A 21,719-nucleotide genomic window follows, 5' to 3' on the forward strand; every position below is an offset into this window, starting at 1 on the left:
CTCACATCTGTGCTATTTGTAACCTTGTCTCATGTCAAGTCAGTGAGACCAGGAAATAAAGACCAGTCTCTTATCAGCTCTCACATGCATCACATCTTCATGGCATACTAGACTATACACAGATTGTAACAGTAAATGTAATATTTAAAGAAGAACATTTAAAACACAGAACAGTAATAAAAAAAACTATCACAATGAAGTGCCCTGGGGGCAAAAGGCAGCCTCTTTTCAAAGAGAAAAAATATAATTTACAAAGTTTGCAAAATTTTCCAGAAGAATATTTTAAAATCAGTTTAAGCTACTGGAGCAAAGAAATACTACTGGAAGTTGTGAAGTACCAAAAAAAAAAAAAAAAAAAAAAAAGGGACACTTTCCTACTCCCAAGAGATTAACATCACACACTTTTTACGAGTGGTCAATTCAATTAACTTCCTTTGCTTTACATTAGACTCAACGGCCACAATTTTTTTTGTTTTTAAAGCATCTAATGTCAGGCTTCTAAGTCTGGTTTAGGGATCTAAACAAGGGGATTGATTTTCAGAAGAAATGAACACTAAGCAGTCTCACTGATGTCATAAAGGCTCTTCTGATTGTGTAGTTGAAGTAATCACTAAATAGAAGTTATTCTAACTTTCCTCCAAAGCAACACTTTTATGCAAAACACAATGAATGAGTTCCCATTAAACAAGGATTAATTCTTAGCTAGCTGTCGACTTCATGCAATTATAATGAATTATTGTAAGGGACTGTGACAAAGCTTGTGATAAAACTTGATTTCATCATATTCTAACGTAAACAATTAACACTGGGTATAGGGGCATCTTTCTAAACCAAACTGTCCCAGACAGGTGTACTCCATGGACATACATTATAAACTCCCTTTCCACCAGTCACCGTGAGTAATGGATGGTAAAGCCTCACCTGCAGACAAACTATAATCACCCAACATCTCTGGATCACCCAACTTGGACAATGAAATACATGAGAACTCAAATTACGCTAGCTATGTGACATTGTACAAACTGATCTCTAACACAGCCCCAACCAAACAAAAAAATGGGTTAGGCAACTGGCATAAGCAAGTGTTACAACAGATTCCATTTATTTATTGCTGAAATACTGCAGTGAGGCAAAAAGAAAAGGAGGACTTGTGGCACCTTAGAGACTAACAAATTTATCTGAGCATAAGCTTTCGTGAGCTAACTTCATCAGATGCATTCAGATGCATTCATCAGATGCATTCCCCAGTGGCCACCACAATGAAGAACTATATCAAAGAATATATGGATGACCTTGTTATTTTTTCACTAACTTCCTGAAAAGACTATTATATGTAAGTGAGAAAGAGAAGGAGAGCGAGCACACAAGAAAAAGAATATTCCTCCAGCAATGTTAAAGACCAATAGTTAACAATGATATTTAACCATCTTCTTTGTTGACACTTTAAACTGGCTGCCAGAAGCAGGTATATTCCACTGCTGAATCTAGTCTCAAATAATTTTTCCTGCATATGTGTGTGTGTGTGTGTGTGTACATATATTACAGATAATTGACTTACCTGGGAATGATTGCTTGAGGTCTCAATTTTCTCTTGAGATCTGTCTCTTGCTAGTTTGGCAGCTTCTTTTACTTCCTGGAATTTCTCTGCAAACTGCCAAATGCATGAAAGATATTTATTAAAATCATTTAGGACACATTAACTGTTCAGAATAGAATCTTTATATGGTTTCTTTGTAGTCCGCAAACACCCATGACCATACAATCGCTTATGGCAATTTTTAAATTTTAGATATGAAACATTAAGTGTGTGCTTGATTTGAATTAAAAACAGATTCCCTTGGAAGGGATGGTAGTAACTCTGTTTTGAAAGCAAGGCAATATCTCCATAGTTTCTTTAGAAATTACTAATAATTATTTATTGCTGAAGAAAGAAAAAGTCTGGAGGGAAAAGTGAACGTGATTTAAAAAAATGTTCATCTATTAAAGTCTGAGGATAAAAAGCAGGTTTAGATTAACGGTTATCAAATGTCTTTTGTTCTGAAGGGAAAGGCAATTGAAAGAAAGAATATAAATGAGCTCGTGAGACCTTTGAGGGATTGAGGACAGGGTGTCATGAAGGAGCAGGAAGGTGAAATTAAGGTAACCCGCCACCCCAAAAATAAAGCAGGAATGTGGGAGAAGATGGCCTCTCTCTTAAAAGTCTCGTTATCTTATAGCTGTTAAAAATAAAGATATTAGACAATGTTTGAAGACTGAAAAGCTTTGGCTGTTTCTGTTCACATAAAATGTTCATTCAAATCACCAGGGAAAAAATGCAGTAAAGCTTCTATAGTTAAATCTAAAGATGGGATTTTCAAAACCAAGTTCCAGTAGGCTTTGTGCTTATGAAAGGCCCATCCTAAGGCCATGTAAATTGAAGGCCTCATTCTGCTGTTCTGGTCTTATATGCAAACCCCAATCATTATATGCAAACCCCAATCATTTAATTTTGTGGATCCTACCCCCAAAACACAGGTTCAAGGGGTGGGCAAGGGAGGCATCTAAATAAAAAGCATTCAGTATGAGGGTGGGTGTCTGTAACACTTCGAATGAGTCCTTCACTTCTACCAAAGGCAGTTCAAACGTACATGAATTTATTGTGGAGAAATTTCCAATATTGGAAAGGGAAGACAACATGAAACTTGCTCAACAGTCAGCCATATTTCCTTCCAGACAGGTATATTCCCTTCCCTAAATAGCATCCAACATGTAGAAGCCACATTTTATTACTTCAGTGTAGCTCATTCCCCCTCCTTCCAATATTGATTTTTTAAAAAAATCATCTGAATAGATCAATTTATTAAGCACCTCTCCACTGAAACAATTGGGCATGGCAGAATGATGGTTGAGAATATATATAATTAAAAACAATAAATAAATAGAACACAACACAACAAACATTCAAATGTGATAAAAACTACACTTACACTAAAATCCAGGAACAGAAGGGAGAACTACATCCGAGAAAGGGACAAGGGAAGAGTTAGCGGGCGTGGGAGGGAAGGGTTGTCACAATAAAAATATATCTTGAAAAGAAAGACATTTACAGATGTTGTTCAAAGGAGGAGAGGGATGGACTGAGATGGATTATAAAGAGGGAGTACCAAAGTGAAATCTCAGTCATCTGTTAAGTACAATGGTGAAATCCCTAAAAAGTGGGTGTCAAAACAAAAGCACCCCTCAGGAAAAAGGTCAAAAGATGCTCAAATATAGCCTTAGACTACACCACTAATAAAACCACATGATTCAACTCTTCAAAATTATATCGAGTCTATCCAAAGCCATTACACTGGTTAACACTCGGCACTTATCACACATTCCATCCAAAGATCTCCAAGTCCTTGCATACATTCATGAATTCAGTCACACAACACAGGTAAGTAAGTACTCTCATCACCTCAAATTTACAAGCATGGTAGCTGAGGCAGAGAGAGAGATGACTTGTTCAAGGCCACATAGTGATTTGATACATGCTTCAGCAGCTGACACATTTACTATGGGGTTCTTACACCTTTCTCTGGTAGTGCCCATTGTCAGAGACAGGATTACCCTGAACAACATTCTATTATGTATATACACATTTGATTATATATGTATATATATATATATATACATACATACACACACACACACACGCAGATTGCTGCTAGAACATTGCAAGATCATTAGTTTTATCGATTACCATAATTCAGCTCTTACGCATGCCAAATTTCAGCCCTAAATGTAAAACTCTGAGAACGTCAGTAACCACAGACCCTTTTTAGAACAGAACCAAGTAGGTGGCCAGAACTACAGGTGTTGCTCTGTATGCCATCTATAAATAAGAAACCTAGATAAAACTACATCAGTAGATAACATATTATATTACACACACACACACAGAGTGGAAATTACCATTAAACATAAGTCATCACAGGATTCCGTTGGATGGGCATGCATGTGCTTAAAGCCAAGGGGAATTTTAGATATAATATAGAGAGGGCTGCGAATATGATCTGTGAAGGTACATATTAAAACTCTGAACTCCAGAGTCCAGTCACCTTCAGCTGGAGTTGCATATGAAAAGTGTTTACTATTTGAAGGAATGTACAGGTAGTATACATGCGATTCCACTATATCTGGAGACCTATAAAATGCACTGAATACAACTGCACTATATTTTGTCCTTGAGTCATGAAACCCTGACCTTTCTAGGTAAAATACATTTTATGTTGCAACTGTTGTTACCAAAACATGTATAACAAGCAGATTATTTCTACCATATTGTGTCAAAAATAAGCTCCAAACTTGGGTATCTTTAAGTCAGCATAGAGTATATATTAATGTTATATTGAGTCACTCTCTTACAATAAATCTTATGTATCAAAATTCCCATGAGTCTAAGTGCACTAGAAAAAAGATGAAAAACTGGAAAAAAGTAATCTTTCAAATTTGATTTCTGAAACTATCCTCATAATGGACACAGATGACCGCTCTGAAAAATAATGTGCGCTGTGAAGAGAACATTTTCCACCGTTCCATATAAAAAAATTATATATGAACCCCCCCACTTCCCCCGACATTCTTTAACATATAACCAACAATGATCTCAGTCTGTTGTGTGATCTTAGTCAAAGCTAAAGTTTACTAATGCATTTTATTTAAATAAATGTGCTTCTGGCAGCAAAGACCAACAAAGGAATTGTCCACCAACTTAAAGGGACATCTTCATTTTAAAAACAGTCACATTTCTGAATTATGTTTACCCAATATTGTGGCTAGAGTTAGAGATTATTGCAACTGAAATTATAATGAAAAGTATTGTCTATTTGTTCAGTTTGTTACTTTATGCACTGAATGCTAACAAATGCATAAACAGTTTTGATATTTCCTCTTTAGAAATGTCTTTTTTCTGCCTAATTTACACCTGTTGGATTCCACTAAACAATCTCTGCTTTCCACGGTTTGATAGGTGCACTTAGCTCTTGTGAGAAATGAAAGACTAACACCTGACTGTTCTTCTAACTGTGTAGCCATCGTAGTGGCAGACTAAATGTCTGCACCATTTCCAGTGCCAATTGCTACTTCAGCAACAGACAAGACATTTCTGAGGGAGGTTACAGAGTGTCTATGGAACTTTTGTGGCATTGGTAATATATATAAACCCAATCCACCGCTGGCTGCAGAATCACAGCGATCCTATTTTCTGAGAATTCTTAATATATTATGCCCCCTGACCACAGCCCATTGGTATTAAAACCTGTATGTCACTTCTGTGATCTAGATAGGCCATGAGTTATTAAACCAGCATAAAAGCTGGTTGCTTTTAATGTGTACTTTGTAATTAAAATGGCTAATTGTAAGTTCAGTAAGATCCTACTAAAATATTTTTAAAAATAAAGAAATGTAAGCAGAAAGTGATATTTTCTTGAGGGTGGAGGTATGTTTAGTTATTTAAAGTCTTTCAAAAAGTAGCCTCATTCCTCATCCTCACTCTTCTTTTCCCCTACTTCCACTGCTCTGGCTATTTCAAATGAACTCTTTTGGGCTGACAAACCTACCCAAAATTAGCAAAGGAAGGGAGAAAGGGAAGGAGGTAGAAGGAAGGGAAAACAGCAACTAATCATTGCTGCAGGTTTGAAAGTACATTTCAGAGCCAGCCCCAGCTTCTGCAGCCAGTTATGAATTATATATGACATCTCACAGCAGTCCAGTAAACTGTGGGCACAGGCTGTATTAAAGGAAGGATTTGTTGCTACCAAATCTTGACAAGCGTTTTTGGTCTTGAGAAGGTGTATCATACAAATGCTATATTTGGTTATGAATCTCCCCTGCTGATATTTAATGAGGAATTGAAAGTGCTAATAAGTGTCACATAATATGAATTATTTGAAAGTAACTTGAATCTTCAGAAAGTTATTCACAGAAATATATATTTTAGTAGACCTTACATTTTACATGTTTAGGTTTTACATTTCTGGTGTTATGTTTTATTCCTCCTAAGCACAAGTTGCTCCAGTGCCAGAGCTATAAAACAGCTGCTACCCCCACCCCCCAACCAGTCTCATTTATATTTAATTGCCAGCTCATTTTGCAGGAAGCTCTTGGAAACTAGGCTGTACGAAATTTGCCATTTATGTTTTATGAATGAGTTAAGATAATGGCCCACAATTAATGACTGGCTCATTCTGGCCATTCTCTTTGATATACCAGTTCAGGCACGCCATGTCACATCTCTGTCATCAAATGGATTGGTAGAAAAGTTAGGAGAAACAGCAAAGCATTCAATTAAAAAAAGCTGTGGTGGGCAGAAGAAACACACCTCACTATGGTTCTTTATGGAGATCACCATCTTAGAAACTACCAAAAACCTATTGCCAATAAGCTTCTTAGGCAAACAATTAACCCCGAAGTAGTTACAAGAGAGCTGTATATCAGGAAACGAGAACTGAAGCAGCTCTACAATAAGAACAACAAAGTTATGCAGATGGCAAGAATATCAGATTCCAAACAAAGTAGCTGATTATTTACACAAAAGCAACAGCTACACTATCCACCCCAAACTCATATGACCTAATCCATGCCTGAAAGCCTGTCTTACAGGAGGAACAAAAGATGGCTAAACAAAAGCAGAGGACAATGACTCTGTTTTTTGACAGCTAACCTAAGTCAGTGGCCACCGATAGGGTTGCCAACTTCTAATCACACAAAACCAAACTCTTGCCTCGCCCCCTGCCCAGAGGCCCCACTCCCGCTCTGGCTCGGGGTGGGGCTAGAAATGAAGGGTTCAGAGTGCAGGAGGAGGGGGTTAGGGCTCTGGGGTGGGGATGGAGATGAAGGGTTTTGGGTACAGGAGCAGGGCTCTGGGCTAAGGCCAAGGGGTTTGGAGTGCGGAAGGGGGCTCAGGGCTGGGGCAGAGGCTTGGGGTGCGGGTTTCAGTGTGGGGTGGGGGATGAGGAGTTTGGGGTACAGGAGGGGGCTCAGGGCTGGGGCAGGTGGTTGGGGTGCAGGAGGGGGTGAGGACTCCAGCTGGGGGGTGTGGGCTCTGGGATGCTGGAGGGGGCTGAGGGCTGGGGTGCAGGAGAGGGTTCGGGTTGCGGGCTCCAGCCGGGCGGCGCTTACCTCAGGCGGCTCCCGGAAGCAGCCGGCTTGTCCAGGTCCTAGGCAGAGGGGCCAGGGGCTATGCACGCCCCCTTGCCCACAGGTGCCACCCCTGCAGCTACCATTGGCCCTGATTCCCAGCTAATGGGAGCTGCGGAGCCTGGCCACACCTGTGCCTAGGAGCCAGACGTGCTGTCTGCTTCCAGGAGTTGCGCAAAGCCAGGGGGCCTGCTTTAGCCGCGCTGTGCGCCAACCGGTCTTTTAGCAGCCCGGTCATCATTACTCATCAGAGCTGCCAGGGTCCCTGCTCAACTGGGCATTCCAGTTGAAAACTGGACGCCTGGCAACCCTAGACACTGACCCCTGTCATGTGACAGGTTTATTAAAACCTTTTGTAACTGTGGCCTATTGTCAGGTGATTGGGGCCAAAAAATAAAAAACAGTTTCTTATCAGCTCTTTCTTGTCACCCCTTTATGACAAGGTCCACATGCAAAAAAGTGTACATGCATGGGAGGAGTATATCTGCATGCTCAATAACTACTGTGTTCCACAAATAAGGTATGGAATCTTACTCTCTCTTTATTAAAAAGAGATAGGCCTATACGATGCTGGATTGGATAAGTGTTGTTTGGTTTAGGTATCAGAACTACATCTGTGTGTTAGAAGGTGCCCAGTAAGGACTTTGTTGCCTCAGAAGACTGAAGTGCACTTGCTAGTAAGGGAGTTACCGGTGTTTTAATATTTTATAGAATTCAGTGGTACCTCCTTCCAGCCCAGGACTCCTCCCTGATTTTAATGAAAAAATCACTTGTGGCCTACTAGTTAGAGCACTGGCCTGGGACTTAGGGGACTGGGTTTTATTCTCAGCTTGGCCACTGGCCTGTTGGGTGACCTTGGGTGAGTCACTTTACCTTTGTGTCTCAGTTTCTCCATCTGAAAAGTGCTGCATAAGAGCTAGGTACTTTTATTATTTCTTCCTATGCTATTGGGCCATCTAGTACTTCCCTTTCACTCTGTGTCAGTCTGGGCATTTTAATATCTTGCAGTATGTTTCCTCCCACATCTTCCACTTTACATATCTGCTAGTGTATCTCACTTGGAAATAGAATGCTAGTACTTTATTGATCCCTTTGTTTGCTTGCTTTGGAGTACCCCATTTTTGTCCTTAAAGTATGGTACGGCTGCTGTGGGTCTTCTGTTAGAGAGCAGTCTGGCATGTAATCTGCCTGATTTGTTCCCCAATTCATAGAGCCTTTGGCAAACGAGGGAGTTGCCTGTTTGTTTTTTATTGTTGTCAATACTTCTAATGCTATTTTCGCATTCTTAATCTCTTTGACTAAGTCTACATTATTAGACACATTGCTTCTGCAAAATTTGTTCCTCTAACTCTTCCCGGTTTTGCCGATGTCTTTTTTCCCTATAACTATGGCATGAGATAGTATGTCCCCTTATTACTGCTTTAAATGCTTCCCATCTAGCTCCCAGGGTATATCCTGTGAGCTATTGTCCTTAATATAATTATCAATTATCCATTTCATTCACAAAGTTTGGGTCTTTTAACAAAACTTACTTATATATTACTAAACTTATATATTACTAAATCTCCAGCTTTTAATAATCCTGAACTGGACTTTATTTTCATGAAGACAGGAACAGGGTCAGAGATATTCCATTCAAATAAGATTTCATGTAGGAAACCTTTAGATATTGAAATTAAATCTATTCTAGTAAGTGTTTTTCGCAGTTTCAGAGAAAAAAAGGCAAAATCCAAATCTCCATTGTGTCCTGTTCTTTATATACTAGTTCCAGAATTTGAGCTTCTTTAGATGGACCTTGTCTCATTGGTAGTTTATCCCACATTGTGGCCAGACAGCTATTGAAGTCACCTGCCACTATTACCTTTGAATTCTGGACCATTGCCATCACTCCAAAATTATTTCTGAAGAAATGTATATTCCACACTCGGTGCATGTTTGTCCTCTGCACGCCCAACAATCACCTCATCTGCCTTCTGGATAGGTTTTAATCCTTTTACATTCCCATTCTACTTAATACACACACCTCTCTCTCATGGGAGCCGAAAGATACTCCATGGTACACATTCCTTTTAAGACTGATTCTTCTGTTTTGAGATAAGTTTCCTGAAGCATTGCCACAGATACATTCTCTTTTTTTTAAAGCAGGTAATATTTTTTCATTTTACTGAATGACTTAGTCCTATAAACATTCCAGGAGAACCAGATGGTTACCAGGACACTTTTCTAGTCACCCCAAGAGTGAAAACAATTTTGCATGATCATTTTTGCAAATGTGAAATATTTGCAAAAAATGCAGTCGTGTGGAAAATGCATGAACTCAGTAAGACCAATTTAACAAAAATAAGTTCACGTAGAATTCAGTCACCCAATTGACTGAAAGTAAACACATTACATCCAACAGGCTTTTCCTTTCCCTACAATGGTCAGTCTTTGCTGTTTCAGACCCAAGAAGCAGCTTTTAAAATTTCAACACTAGTACCTCTCAGACCAAAACATGCAAGAAGACAAAAGGAGAGTAATGGAGACTGTTTGGAATGCCCAAGGACGTGATATTTGGTTAACTGATAAAACAGTGCCAATAAGGGTTGAGTGTTCATGCTTAAAACATCAACTATGTGTTAGATAAGTACCTTCTTTTATTGTGAGAACAAACATTCTGGTTGCTTGACTTGCGTTTGAAAAGTATTAATCGAATCGCTGTGAGAGGTATTGTTTACACTACTAGTTATTCATTACCAGAGTCGGCTGGATATTTTACAAGCCTTCATTGTAACCTGTTCTGCAGACAAGTGACATAGGGGAGCTAGAACTACAATCCTCAGCCTTCTGCTTCAAAAGCACAGGCTTACCCCAGCTGAGATAAAGGACAACTTTTCTTTATAGTCACTTGTAGTAATAGTCCCCTTAACATCAAAGGGCCAGCCACTATGGGTCAAATTCACTCATCAACACACAAACCAGTACACCACTACACTACATCCAAGGCCATATGTACTTCATAGGAAGACAATTTTGGATTCTAAATAAGCCTATTAGTTGGATGTCTGTTAAAATAATAGAGACTTCTCTGCAACATAGATGTAGAGTTAAGCATGCATAGGCAGCCTTAACGTTGGCATTTTCTGACATTTTAGTGCTTCACTTTGTATCCTTAATGTTCTTTTGATGTAGTTTTTATATAAAATTAGCACATAGTCTAGGAAAAGAGATGCCAAGAAACCGCTTAGACTGTATTTGAGAACATCTAAAAAACTAAGCTTCAAAATCTCATAGCTTTTGCTTTTATAGAGGGCCACAGGTGATCAAATTAAAATGTATCCTTGTATCAGTGAACTTTGTAACCTTCACTGAGGCTCTATAAGCAACCACTGGATAGTTAGGAGTTTAACAACTTGCACATAGAGAAGAAGAGATAATTAATGAGCTACCGATAAATTCAATTTGTGAGACTCCTACCAGATTGGTACCGACAGTGCAGCAGTTCCCTAATTCACAAGAATCACAGCTGCTGTTTCAGAAATAAAATGAGCCCAGTTACCTTTGTTAGCTGCTGTTCAGAGGAAAAACCCAAACCAAACACAGTGTTTGCTCTGCTGTCCGCCCACTGACCAAACTTCTGCGATGTTTTCGTAAAGGTCATATTAGGTGTGATTGTGCTGTTTATAATCACCTGTTTTAAAAAAGTTGAAAAAAGAATTAGATACAGAAGCAACACCTGAAATGCATATTCTAGCAACATCATTATTCAGAATGATTAGCAGGTTCCCAGTCTAAATTTGGAGTTTGCGGTAGGCATGAAGGATTTTACTTATGAAATATTTTAATACCTTGACTGTCACTTGATTCACATGCTCAATAACTTTTTATTTAAAAAAATGCCACTGTGGTCCCACAGCTTACTACTCCTGCACTATTTCATTGAAATTAGAACTCTGACATAGTCAAAGAGGAAGTAGATTACTTTAGCAATGATATGAGTGAAAATGTTTTTCTTCTGTAATCCACTACTATTAAAAGAGAGCTCACAGAGCATCAGGAAAATGCTTCCTTTGAGGAGCTGAAATACTGATTGAATGCTGGGCTGGTAATGTTGAGAATTACAGGAAAAATCTTTGGACATAAAAATAATTAATACAAGGAAAAAATACAAAATTAGTCCATGCAATTTCTATAGGAATGTTACAGATTCAAGACAGAGATGTCTTTTTTCTATTCTCCTCTCTTGCTAACTTCATTTTGTTTGGATTTTTTCTGCAATCTTCCAATTTCCAGGAATTTCTTTTGACCAATGTATTTTGCCATATTTTGTTTTATCATCTTCTTTGTAAATGGCTGTAGTTGTAAATGAATGTATTTATTAGATGCTCCCATAAAACGTTCAGTAAGCATTATAATAAATGGCCAGTCAAAAACACCTCTACATACTCTTTTAACAGCTTCCAATACCTGGTGTGAGGGCCAGGCACATCCAAGGCCAAGAGTTCTGGGCTGAAGGGCATGGTCTTTGTTGGGAACTCACAGCAGCACTTCCATTTTTAGCATTTCATAGGCACTAGGAACCTAATTCTCTGCTGCTTAGCACCTTGTGTAGCCATTTACCTACTTAGCACATGTATAAATGACCACACAAGGAGCTAGGCTGGTGAAAGTCAGGCACCAGGGCTGGGAAGGATGTACTTTGTAGGGACTGTTTTTTTTTTTTTTATAAACACACACACACACAAAATATGAAAATATTTTGATTGTCATTTTTCTCTCTCCTTTCCCACCTTGTTGTTTTTCTCCTCCCCACCATTTCTGAACTCTTCTCTCTCCCATTGTCTTTATGTTTTCCCTTCTGTTCCCTGTCCTTCCTTGTCCCCTTCTTCTCAATGACTTCCTGGCTCTTTTTCCCTCCATCTGCGAGCATGCTCGCTGCCCCATTGGTTCTTCTCTCATTCCTCCTTTGTCCTGGTTGCCTCTGTCCTGCAGTGAACCGCTCCTGCAGCATTTGATCTCTGCTGCTGAAGCATCTGGGCAGAGTAGGCCACAGAATGCCAATCAGAAAAGCATTCTCCACAGGTAGGCAGAGCAAGGAACTGCCTTCTGATCAGCGCTCTGCTCCCCACTATGTCACTTCAGGCAGACATGCAAGCTGATCCAGAGGTGCTAAGGGGGTTAACTCCAGAGGAGGGAGCCCCAAATGAGCAGCACAGCCGTGCTTAATTTCAGGACTGTCCCAGGTGATCTGGGAGAGTTGTGAACTGTAGCATCAATAACTGTATATAATGATATCTTCAAGAGCCAGATGCTGCCTCTTTTGCTCAGTTTGATTAGTACCTTAAGCAATGGGGCATCTCATGAAATAAGGTACTATTTTACAAGAGGAAAGCTATCAAAGGGGGATCTGGAAAAGAATGTACTGAAGCTAGCATAAAATACCATCTTACTACGCAGGTTTTATATACATCAGTTCATTAGGACAGATCTTAATCATGTGGTTGCAAAAAGAAAATATAGTTATGTCTAAAGACTTTTTTCCCCCCTTGAAAATGTATCTGAATACAACGGTCTATTAGTAGAAGAGGAGCTTTCTTTAGGAACATGCACCATTGTGTCCAATATGCAAATTATATGCTAATTAAGCTATATCTGCAGGACAGTTTAATTAACACCATCAGGAAGTATCCTGGCAACACCATCTATGATGTATTTCAAGCAGAATTTTTTTCTAAACTATAATTTATATTGAGCAAAAAGTGTTCTATGCAATTCACAATATGATTCCTCCTCCCCCCTCCTTTCTTAACTTTTATGACCTTTCAGAGTAGCAGCCGTGTTAGTCTGTATCCGCAAAAAGAAAAGGAGGACTTGTGGCACCTTAGAGACAAATAAATTTGTTAGAGCATAAGCTTTCGTGAGCTACAGCATGCATCCGATGAAGTGAGCTGTAGCTCACGGAAGCTTATGCTCAAATAAATTGGTTAGTCTCTAAGGTGCCACTAGTCCTCCTGTTCTTTTTATGACCTTGCCATTAGTGCTCCTATTTTTTTCTTATAATCCAGTCAACTTTACTCTTTCCCTCTTTCTACTATTTCCTCTTCTGAATACATACCATAATGCTTTGCGATATGCATAGATATATTTATCACCTCACTTCATGGCATGCAATTTGCGACAAAATTAGTTTTAAAAAAGAAGTGCACAGCAATACAGATCCAAATAGCAACCAAACACAAATGTGCTTGAAGATATTCCCCTGCATTTTGACAAACGAACTAAAATAGACGGGGGCAGGGGGATGTTACTCTTCTGAAGCTTTTTTTGTTTTGTTTTAAAAGAATCAGAATGGCAGAGGCAGTGGCTAATATACATAGTATGTAACTGATCTTTCATACTACATTTTTCTGAATGGCTGACTCAGAGGTTCAAATATAAACAGATTTCCAGATACACTCTTCTCTACCACAGAAATAGCAAAGGAAATAGCAGCTGCAATTCAAAAGAAAATCCAAGTGTAATGTGAGATATTCAAGCCTTTACATCTAAATGCAAAGAAGAGCAAAACCCTAAGGATTTTAGTTAAGTGATCTATATAACTAATTGTCAATGCAATATGAATATGCCATCTTGATGAGAGGATACTGAATAGGACCGTTGGAAGGCCACGAAAGCCACCATTTCTAAACTGCTTATGGGAAATAGTTTTTTTTTTAAATAAAACATTTATGTTAAGTGGTTAAACCAACTACAAATGAAATCAAGTTTTTTCAATTATAAAATTTACTTCAGAATTTAGAAATGCTCAACATTTCCAAGGCTTTCAAGTGGTTAAAACTATTCTTTGAATCCTAATCTGCATCTTAAACTGGGCTCCCATAGGAAAATATTCATAAAATGGCAGCCATTACTGACAGACAATGGCCCCACTCACTGGACAGAAACTGAAAGAGCAATAAAATTTTTCAAAAAGCTACTTTGAAAAGATCCTTCAATAAATATTTACATTTCTTAGAACTATAAAGCTAGATGTATCATTTATGATAATGTGTAATAAGCTATAAAGGGACTAAGACAGTGAGTTGTAGACACGTAACAACACCTGCTTGGGAAAGGAAGTGAAAAACATTAGGTGCTATCTGTTAAACATGGCAAAGTTTAGCTTTTTTGGCAGCCAAAATGCAAGGAAATGTTGCACAGTGATCAGATATCTTCAAGGAACTGACAGTTCATCTATTTTTTATAAGCTGCAATTAAGAAACTACCAGTGAGCTGGCTCTAACTGTTACTCCCTAGTCTGCCAATTACTTAATTAAGATTTCTTTTTGTGCACAGGAAAGTAAGAGAATAAAAGGTGTAAGAGACTAAACTAGACATGCACTAAATTGGTTCAGAGAAGTTAGGGGCCATTTTAACCATATCTATAATATTTTACTACCTGCCTGTTCTTCCTACCCATCTCCATCTAGTCAGGTAATTGGACAAACAGGGGGGAAGGATTCTGATAGGAAAACAATCAGGAAAAGTCCACTTTCGAAGAGACTGCTGTGTTAAAGCACCTAAGAATATTCAGCATACAGGTTCACTCAATTATCTGAACATTCTTCCGTTTTTTTGAAAGCAGAGATGCTTTTACCTGTAATGAACTATCCAGTGTGCTATGGATATGAAGGGAGTGTACTTAAAACAAACAGAGAGAGAGAGAGAGAGAGGAGAGGAAGCAGGCACAAGGCCTTACGTATTCACAAATACATAATACAAAACAGCTCCATCTTAGTGTCCCTGCATTACTAACTTGCTTAAAGCAAGAGTGGTTGTGTCCAAACTGTTCTGCCACTACACTAATAGCACGCAACGCACAGCTGGGACCAACATTTTGTATATTCGTTATTTATCTCTATTGGAAAAACAGATTTAAAAGACAGTTAATTCTATTGGGTTTTGAAATAAAAGTGGGAACTGGAATTTGAATGTTACATGCAGGAGGGTAATTGTGTTTATTTAAGAGGTTGCTCACTAAGATAACCTCATGAGATACCCAGCTTGATTTTTAACATGGTTCCCAAAGGAGCAGCAGTCATGTAATAGTGCTCCAACATTACTTAGTACCATACAATACATCATAGGACACAATTGCAAACAGCAGACAATCCTTCCATTCTTTTTGCATAGAACAGGTTTGTTAGGAGAAGAGAGTCAAAAATCTCTTAAATCCAGACATTGCCGCTAACAGCTGCAGTATCATATAGTTAAACAAAAAGCTAACAAGTAAAAAAAACCCACAACCCTGGAAAATCCTGTCATTTAATATTTAGAGATGAAAAACACCTCTAATTTCTATGTTTCTGTAGCCTATAAATATTTGAAGACTGTAAACACTAAGAATAGAAAGGACAGAGAGACACAAGGTTATAAGAAAGAATAAGAGGCGCGCATTAAAAAGATAAATTTAGAATGAATATCAGGAAAATCTGTCTGACCGTTTGCTCCATTAGTCTGTGGAATCGTCTCCGAAGGGAAGTGATGGAAACGTCTTTGCTTGGGACTCAAAACTAAATTATACACTAGATTAGCAAATTCACTTCAATAAAAACTTCTGCAATGGACAGAATAATCTGACAGGACTTCTCCATCTGTAACTTCCTGGATCTGTTATTCTATTTCTGTAAGAAAAGATGACCCAGCAAATCCAACAGACACATGTAATAATTTTGGATTTGGGCTGCACTAATATAATACAAGCACTAGATGCAATTATGGCTGTACCAGAAACTTGAATAATCTTTCAACCTTTAATCCAGAATTGAAGGTTCAATGGTCATAGAGCTTCTTGGCAGAATAATCTAATCAAATATGATCAAGACCAGAGATAGTTAGTGAGTTTTCCTTAGAGACGGGGCAGAGAAGAAAGTAATGTAATAAGCACCCTTAAAGAATAATAAACTCATTTATCACACAAACTAAGTTCTGTATGTGTGGTAAAAGAAAGAATCACTCTTTACTTTGACATCTATACTAAGTGTATCGATAGTTATTGTTCCTGAAATGTCTATATAAAACAATTTATATTAATCGCACCTCCTTCAGCAAGAGAGGAAACCCTAATGGATATCCTGTATAATAAAAATAATTAAAAAAACATGATGCAACCCATCTCAGTACAAGCTTAGTGCTACAATGCCCAGACAGCAAGTTCTCAAAGTGATATTTGACTCTAGATACTTTAACAGAATGGCCTGAAAAAGGGAATGTTTGTTGGATAAAAGTTAACATAAATATGCTGGAAGCTATGAAGACACATACAGCAGATGACATCTATGGTAAAGCCTTCATGCAGAGAGACTCAGCCAAACAAGTAAATTGTATAGGCTACAAGCAAGCATAAACCTGTAGAAAAAGAGAGAGAAACTATGGGTGATGTAAGTTGTCAAAATGCTTGTGAGATGCACAGAGACTTTTTTAAAGTTGTAGGACTTTGGCATCTAAGAAGTTTGAGGTTTGAGGTCTGTGTGATAGCACTGCACTGGGCAGAAAGTGGCTCTCTTGATTCACAGATGTATTACTCATGTACAACTTGCAGAACCAGTACAAAAATGCCAGCATGCCTCCCAAAAGCAAGGGTAAAGGAAAAAAATAGAGATATTTGTGAATCACTCATTACATTACGTATTGTCACCATTTCACGAAGTCATGGATAGGGCAGGGGATTTAAAAACAGCACAATTGTCAGTCAGCTGAAGATCAACAGAATGGAGCTAAGGGATCTTTGGGATTTAGGTTTCTTTAGGTTGGCCTGGTGCTGAACAGATGCCCTGTGGCATCAGGCACTGCTTGCCAGACGAGCACTCCTCCCTGCTCCTCTAAAATAAGGGAGGAGTAAAGATCCCAGAGGCTCAACTCCAAAAGGAAGAGGAAAAAGACCCCACCGGGATCTTGGCAGAGTGGTAGGCATACCTATATGGTGTGGCAACTCGCAAGCAGGACATATTCCAAGGTAATAATATTTCCTATACACAGGAACCTTCTGCAAGAATATCCACCAGGTTTGAATATCCTCCAATTTACCTGCTCCAACCAAGAACTTGTCTACATGTGGAAATTAAATGGAATAACTGCTGCAAAGTTCCTTTCCAAATGCAAACAGATGGACATCATACCAAAAGGAATGAAGGTAAAAAATCCATTACAATCTACATACCACACAGACTATGCTGACAGCTTGTGCCACGCGCTCTCAAAGAAACTGCAGAACCACCTGATCAACATCCTCTACAGCAAACAGGGAAAGATTAAGAATGAGCTCTCAAAACTGGATACTCTCATAAAAAACCAACCTTCCACACAAACTTCCTCGTGGTTGGACTTTACAAAAACTAGACAAGCCATTTACAACACACACTTTGCTTCTCTACAAAAGAAAAAGGACACTAAACTATCTAAACTACTACATGCCACAAGGGGCCACAGCAATGGTTCCCTTAACCCACCCAGCAATATTGTTAATCTATCCAACTATATTCTTAGCCCAGCAGAAGAATCTGTCCTATCTTGGGGTCTCTCCTTCTGCCCCTCCACCCCCACAAACATGATACAGTTCTGTAGTGACCTAGAGTCCTATTTTCGACGTCTCTGACTCAAGGAATATTTCCAACACACCTCTGAACAACATACTAATCCACAGAGACCTCCCTACCAACACTACAAAAAGAAGGATTCTAGGTGGACTCCTCCTGAAGGTCGAAACAACAGACTGGACTTCTACATAGAATGCTTCTGCCAACGTGCATGGGCTGAAATTGTGGAAAAGCAGCATCACTTGCCCCACAACCTCAGCCGTGCAGAACACAATGCCATCCACAGCCTCAGAAACAACTCTGACATCATAATCAAAAAGGCTGACAAAGGAGGTGCTGTCGTCATCATGAATAGGTCGGAATATGAACAAGAGGCTGCTAGGCACTCTGCAACACCACTTTCTACAAGCCGTTACTCTCTGATCCCACTGAGGGTTACCAAAAGAAACTACAGCATTTGCTCAAGAAACTCCCTGAAAAAGCACAAGAACAAATCCGCACAGACACACCCCTGGAGCCCCGACCTGGGATATTCTATCTACTACCCAAGATCCATAAACCTGGAAATCCTGGATGCCCCATCCTCTCAGGCATTGGCACCCTGACAGCAGGATTGTCTGGCTATGTAGACTCCCTCCTCAGCCCCTACGCTACCAGCACTCCCAGCTATCTTCAGGACACCACTGACTTCCTGAGGTAACTACAATCCATCGGTGATCTTCCTGAAAACACCATCCTGGCCACTATGGATGTAGAAGCCCTCTACACCAACATTCCACACAAAGATGGACTACAAGCTGTCAGGAACAGTATCCCCGCTAATGTCACAGCAAACCTGGTGGCTGAACTTTGTGACTTTGTCCTCACCCATAACTATTTCACATTTGGGGACAATGTATACCTTCAAACCAGCAGCACTGCTATGGGTACACGCATGGCCCCAGTATGCCAACATTTTTATGGCTGACTTAGAACAATGCTTCCTCAGCTCTCGTCCCCTAATGCCCCTACTCTACTTGCGCTATATTGATGAGATCTTCATCATCTGGACCCATGGAAAAGAAGCCCTTGAGGAATTCCACCATGATTTCAACAATTTCCATCCCACCATCAACCTCAGATGCCTGGACCAGTCCACACAAGAGATCCACTTCCTGGACACTACTGTGCTAATAAGCGATGGTCACAAACACCACCCTATACTGGAAACTACTGACCTCTATTCCTACCTACATGCCTCCAGCTTTCACCCAGATCACACCACACGATCCGTTGTCTACAGCCAAGCTCTACGATACAACCGCATTTGCGCCAACTCCTCAGACAGAGACAAACACCTACAAGATCTCTATCAAGCATTCTTACAACTACAATACCCACCTGCTGAAGTGAAGAAACAGATTGACAGAGCCAGAAGAGTACCCAGAAGTCACCTACTACAGGACAGGCCCAACAAAGAAAATAACAGAACGCCACTAGCCATCACCTTCAGCCCCCAACTAAAACCTCTCCAACACATCATCAACAATCTACAACCTATCCTGAAGGACGACCCATCACTCTCACAGATCTTGGGAGACAGGCCAGTCCTTGCTTATAGACAGCCCCCAACCTGAAGCAAACTCTCACTAACAACTACACGCCACACAACAGAACCACTAACCCAGGAACCTATCCTTGCAACAAAGCCCGTTGCCAACTGTGTCCACATATCTATTCAGGGGACACCATCATAGGGCCTAATCACATCAGCCACACTATCAGAGGCTCGTTCACCTGCACATCTACCAATGTGATATGTGCCAGCAATGCCCCTCTGCCATGTACATTGGTCAAACTGGACAGTCTCTAAGTAGAAGAATAAATGGACACAAATCAGATGTCAAGAATTATAACATTCATAAACCAGTTGGAGAACACTTCAATCTCTCTGGTCACTCGATTACAGACCTAGAAGTCGCAATATTACAACAAAAAGACTTCAAAAACAGACTCCAACGAGAGACTGCTGAATTGGAATTAATTTGCAAACTGGATACAATTAATTAGGCTTGAATAGAGACTGGGAGTGGATGGGTCATTACACAAAGTAAAACTATTTCCCCATGTTTATTCCCTGCCACCCCCACCGTTCCTCAGACGTTCTTGTCAACTGCTGGAAATGGCCCACCTTGATTACCACTACAAAAGGTTTTCTTCCCCTCTCCCCCGCTGACATTAGCTCATCTTAAGTGATCACTCTCCTTACAGTGTGTATGATAACACCCATTGTTTTGTGTTCTCTGTGTATATAAATCTCCCCACTGTATTTTCCACTGAATGCATCTGATGAAGTGAGCTGTAGCTCACTAAAGCTTATGCTCAAATAAATTGGTTAGTCTCTAAGGTGCCACAAGTACTCCTTTTCTTTTTGCTGCAAAGTAGCTAGTCCTTTAGCCAGTATATTTTGGAAGTCGATTAAGCTAAACTGGAAAAAGGCACTAAGAGTACCCACACAGGAGTTAACACAGAATAGCTCTTGCATTTTAAATTCATATCCTTAATCTGGAATAACTTCCCCACATGGACTGTAGGCCTGGCTTGACATGAGTAACTGAACATGGGGGTGGCCTTATTTTTTGAGAGACAGAATTAGGCAGGTAAATGGATCAGCAGGCTGAAAACAGAATGTCTATAAAAGATACGATAAGAGGAAACACACAGGGAACAATTTACAATGGCTAAGATAACAATGGCTAAAATAAGCCTGGAACATAAATTGAGGTAAGGAGTAAATTGTGCGTGGACAGAGCCTGCTGTACAGCTTCTTACAACCCAATCCAAAAATATGTGATGCAATGTATGGCAAATGCAATGTAATGTCTAAATGTAGATAAAGGGAGAGGTCTGCTGTGTAACTTTGGATGCGTGGTATGCCCTGTTCCCACCCTCTATGCTTGAGCCTGACCAACTCAGCGTAGCTTTCCTGTATGCCAAATAAAGGAACCACAGTGATGAGACTGGAGTCAAACTGAGCTTTTGTAGAACCAAGTGGAAGAGGTCTAGAGGAACCCTAATATGGACATGCCCAAAATAACAAAGCCAAGGTAACTGACCATTAAGTCAGTCATTAAGGTTACCTAAACAAGCTACTAATAATTTCTCAATTATGCTCTCAAAGGTGTGAAGCTGAATGTGTGTGTGCCCCTCAACTGAAATTTCATTTCCCCAGCCCTCTAGGCTGCAAGTCTGCAATAAGGGCAAGTCTCAGGGCTTGTCTAGACCAGGGGTCGGCAACCTTTTAGAAGTGGTGTGCTGAGTCTTCATTTATTTACTTTAATTTAAGGTTTTACATGCCAATAATACATTTTAACATTTTTTAGAAGGTCTCTCTCTAGAAGTCTATATATCAGGGGTCGGCAAGCTTTCCCCTCCCCTCCGCCCTGCAAGGAGAGAGCGGTGGGCGGCGGGCGGAGAAGAGCGGGCCGCGCAGGGCAGGATTTTTAATAGCAGGCTGCTGTCTGCTGGGGTAGGCAGACAGCAGCGTGCCATTAAAAATTGGCTCGCGTGCCATCTTTGGCACACGTGCCATAGGTTACTGACCCCTGATCTCGAGTATTCTTCCTTGTCTATGGTCCACCAAAAATATATATATTTTAAAAAAAGCTTTGTTAATCAAGACTGCTATGAAAAGAAACAAAATACAGGAGTAGAGCAAAGAAACAATCCAATAGCAACTAAGGAGTCAGAAATTGAGAACAGTACTCTGGCTCAAGCAATGAGCCTGTAATGCAGGCGGATTAATTATAGTTGTTATAATCACTACCAGTGAATGTGATCAAGCTTTTTCCCCCCCCTTTCTGCCAAGTCTTTGTGGGAGATGCTTCTAAAAATTGTGAGTGCTGCTACACCCTGAGAAATACAATCTGACACACCCATTCGCTGGAAATTGAATGTAGTAGCTGTGTGCATGCATTAGTCTTGATTCATCTGCACAACCTGCCACGTACCACTTGCTTTAATTTGGAT

At 39.8% G+C, this 21,719-nt stretch overlaps 1 protein-coding gene across 2 annotated transcripts in view; it reads right to left on the minus strand.

Moving 5' to 3' along the window:
• HOMER2 (homer scaffold protein 2) overlaps nt 1-21,719 on the minus strand; it is a 104,859-nt gene that overhangs the window by 22,944 nt on the left and 60,196 nt on the right. For both annotated transcript variants that reach the window (XM_084642185.1, XM_084642186.1), the window contains exons 3-4: nt 10,697-10,828; nt 1,559-1,651 (exon numbers count right to left, since the gene is read on the minus strand). In XM_084642185.1, the coding sequence (XP_084498311.1) occupies nt 1,559-1,651; nt 10,697-10,828 (225 nt within the window). The remainder of the gene's footprint in view (nt 1-1,558; nt 1,652-10,696; nt 10,829-21,719) is intronic.

Source organism: Lepidochelys olivacea (assembly GCF_965140295.1).
Source record: "Lepidochelys olivacea isolate rLepOli2 genome assembly, chromosome: 10".
Classification (NCBI taxonomy): domain Eukaryota; kingdom Metazoa; phylum Chordata; order Testudines; family Cheloniidae; genus Lepidochelys; species Lepidochelys olivacea.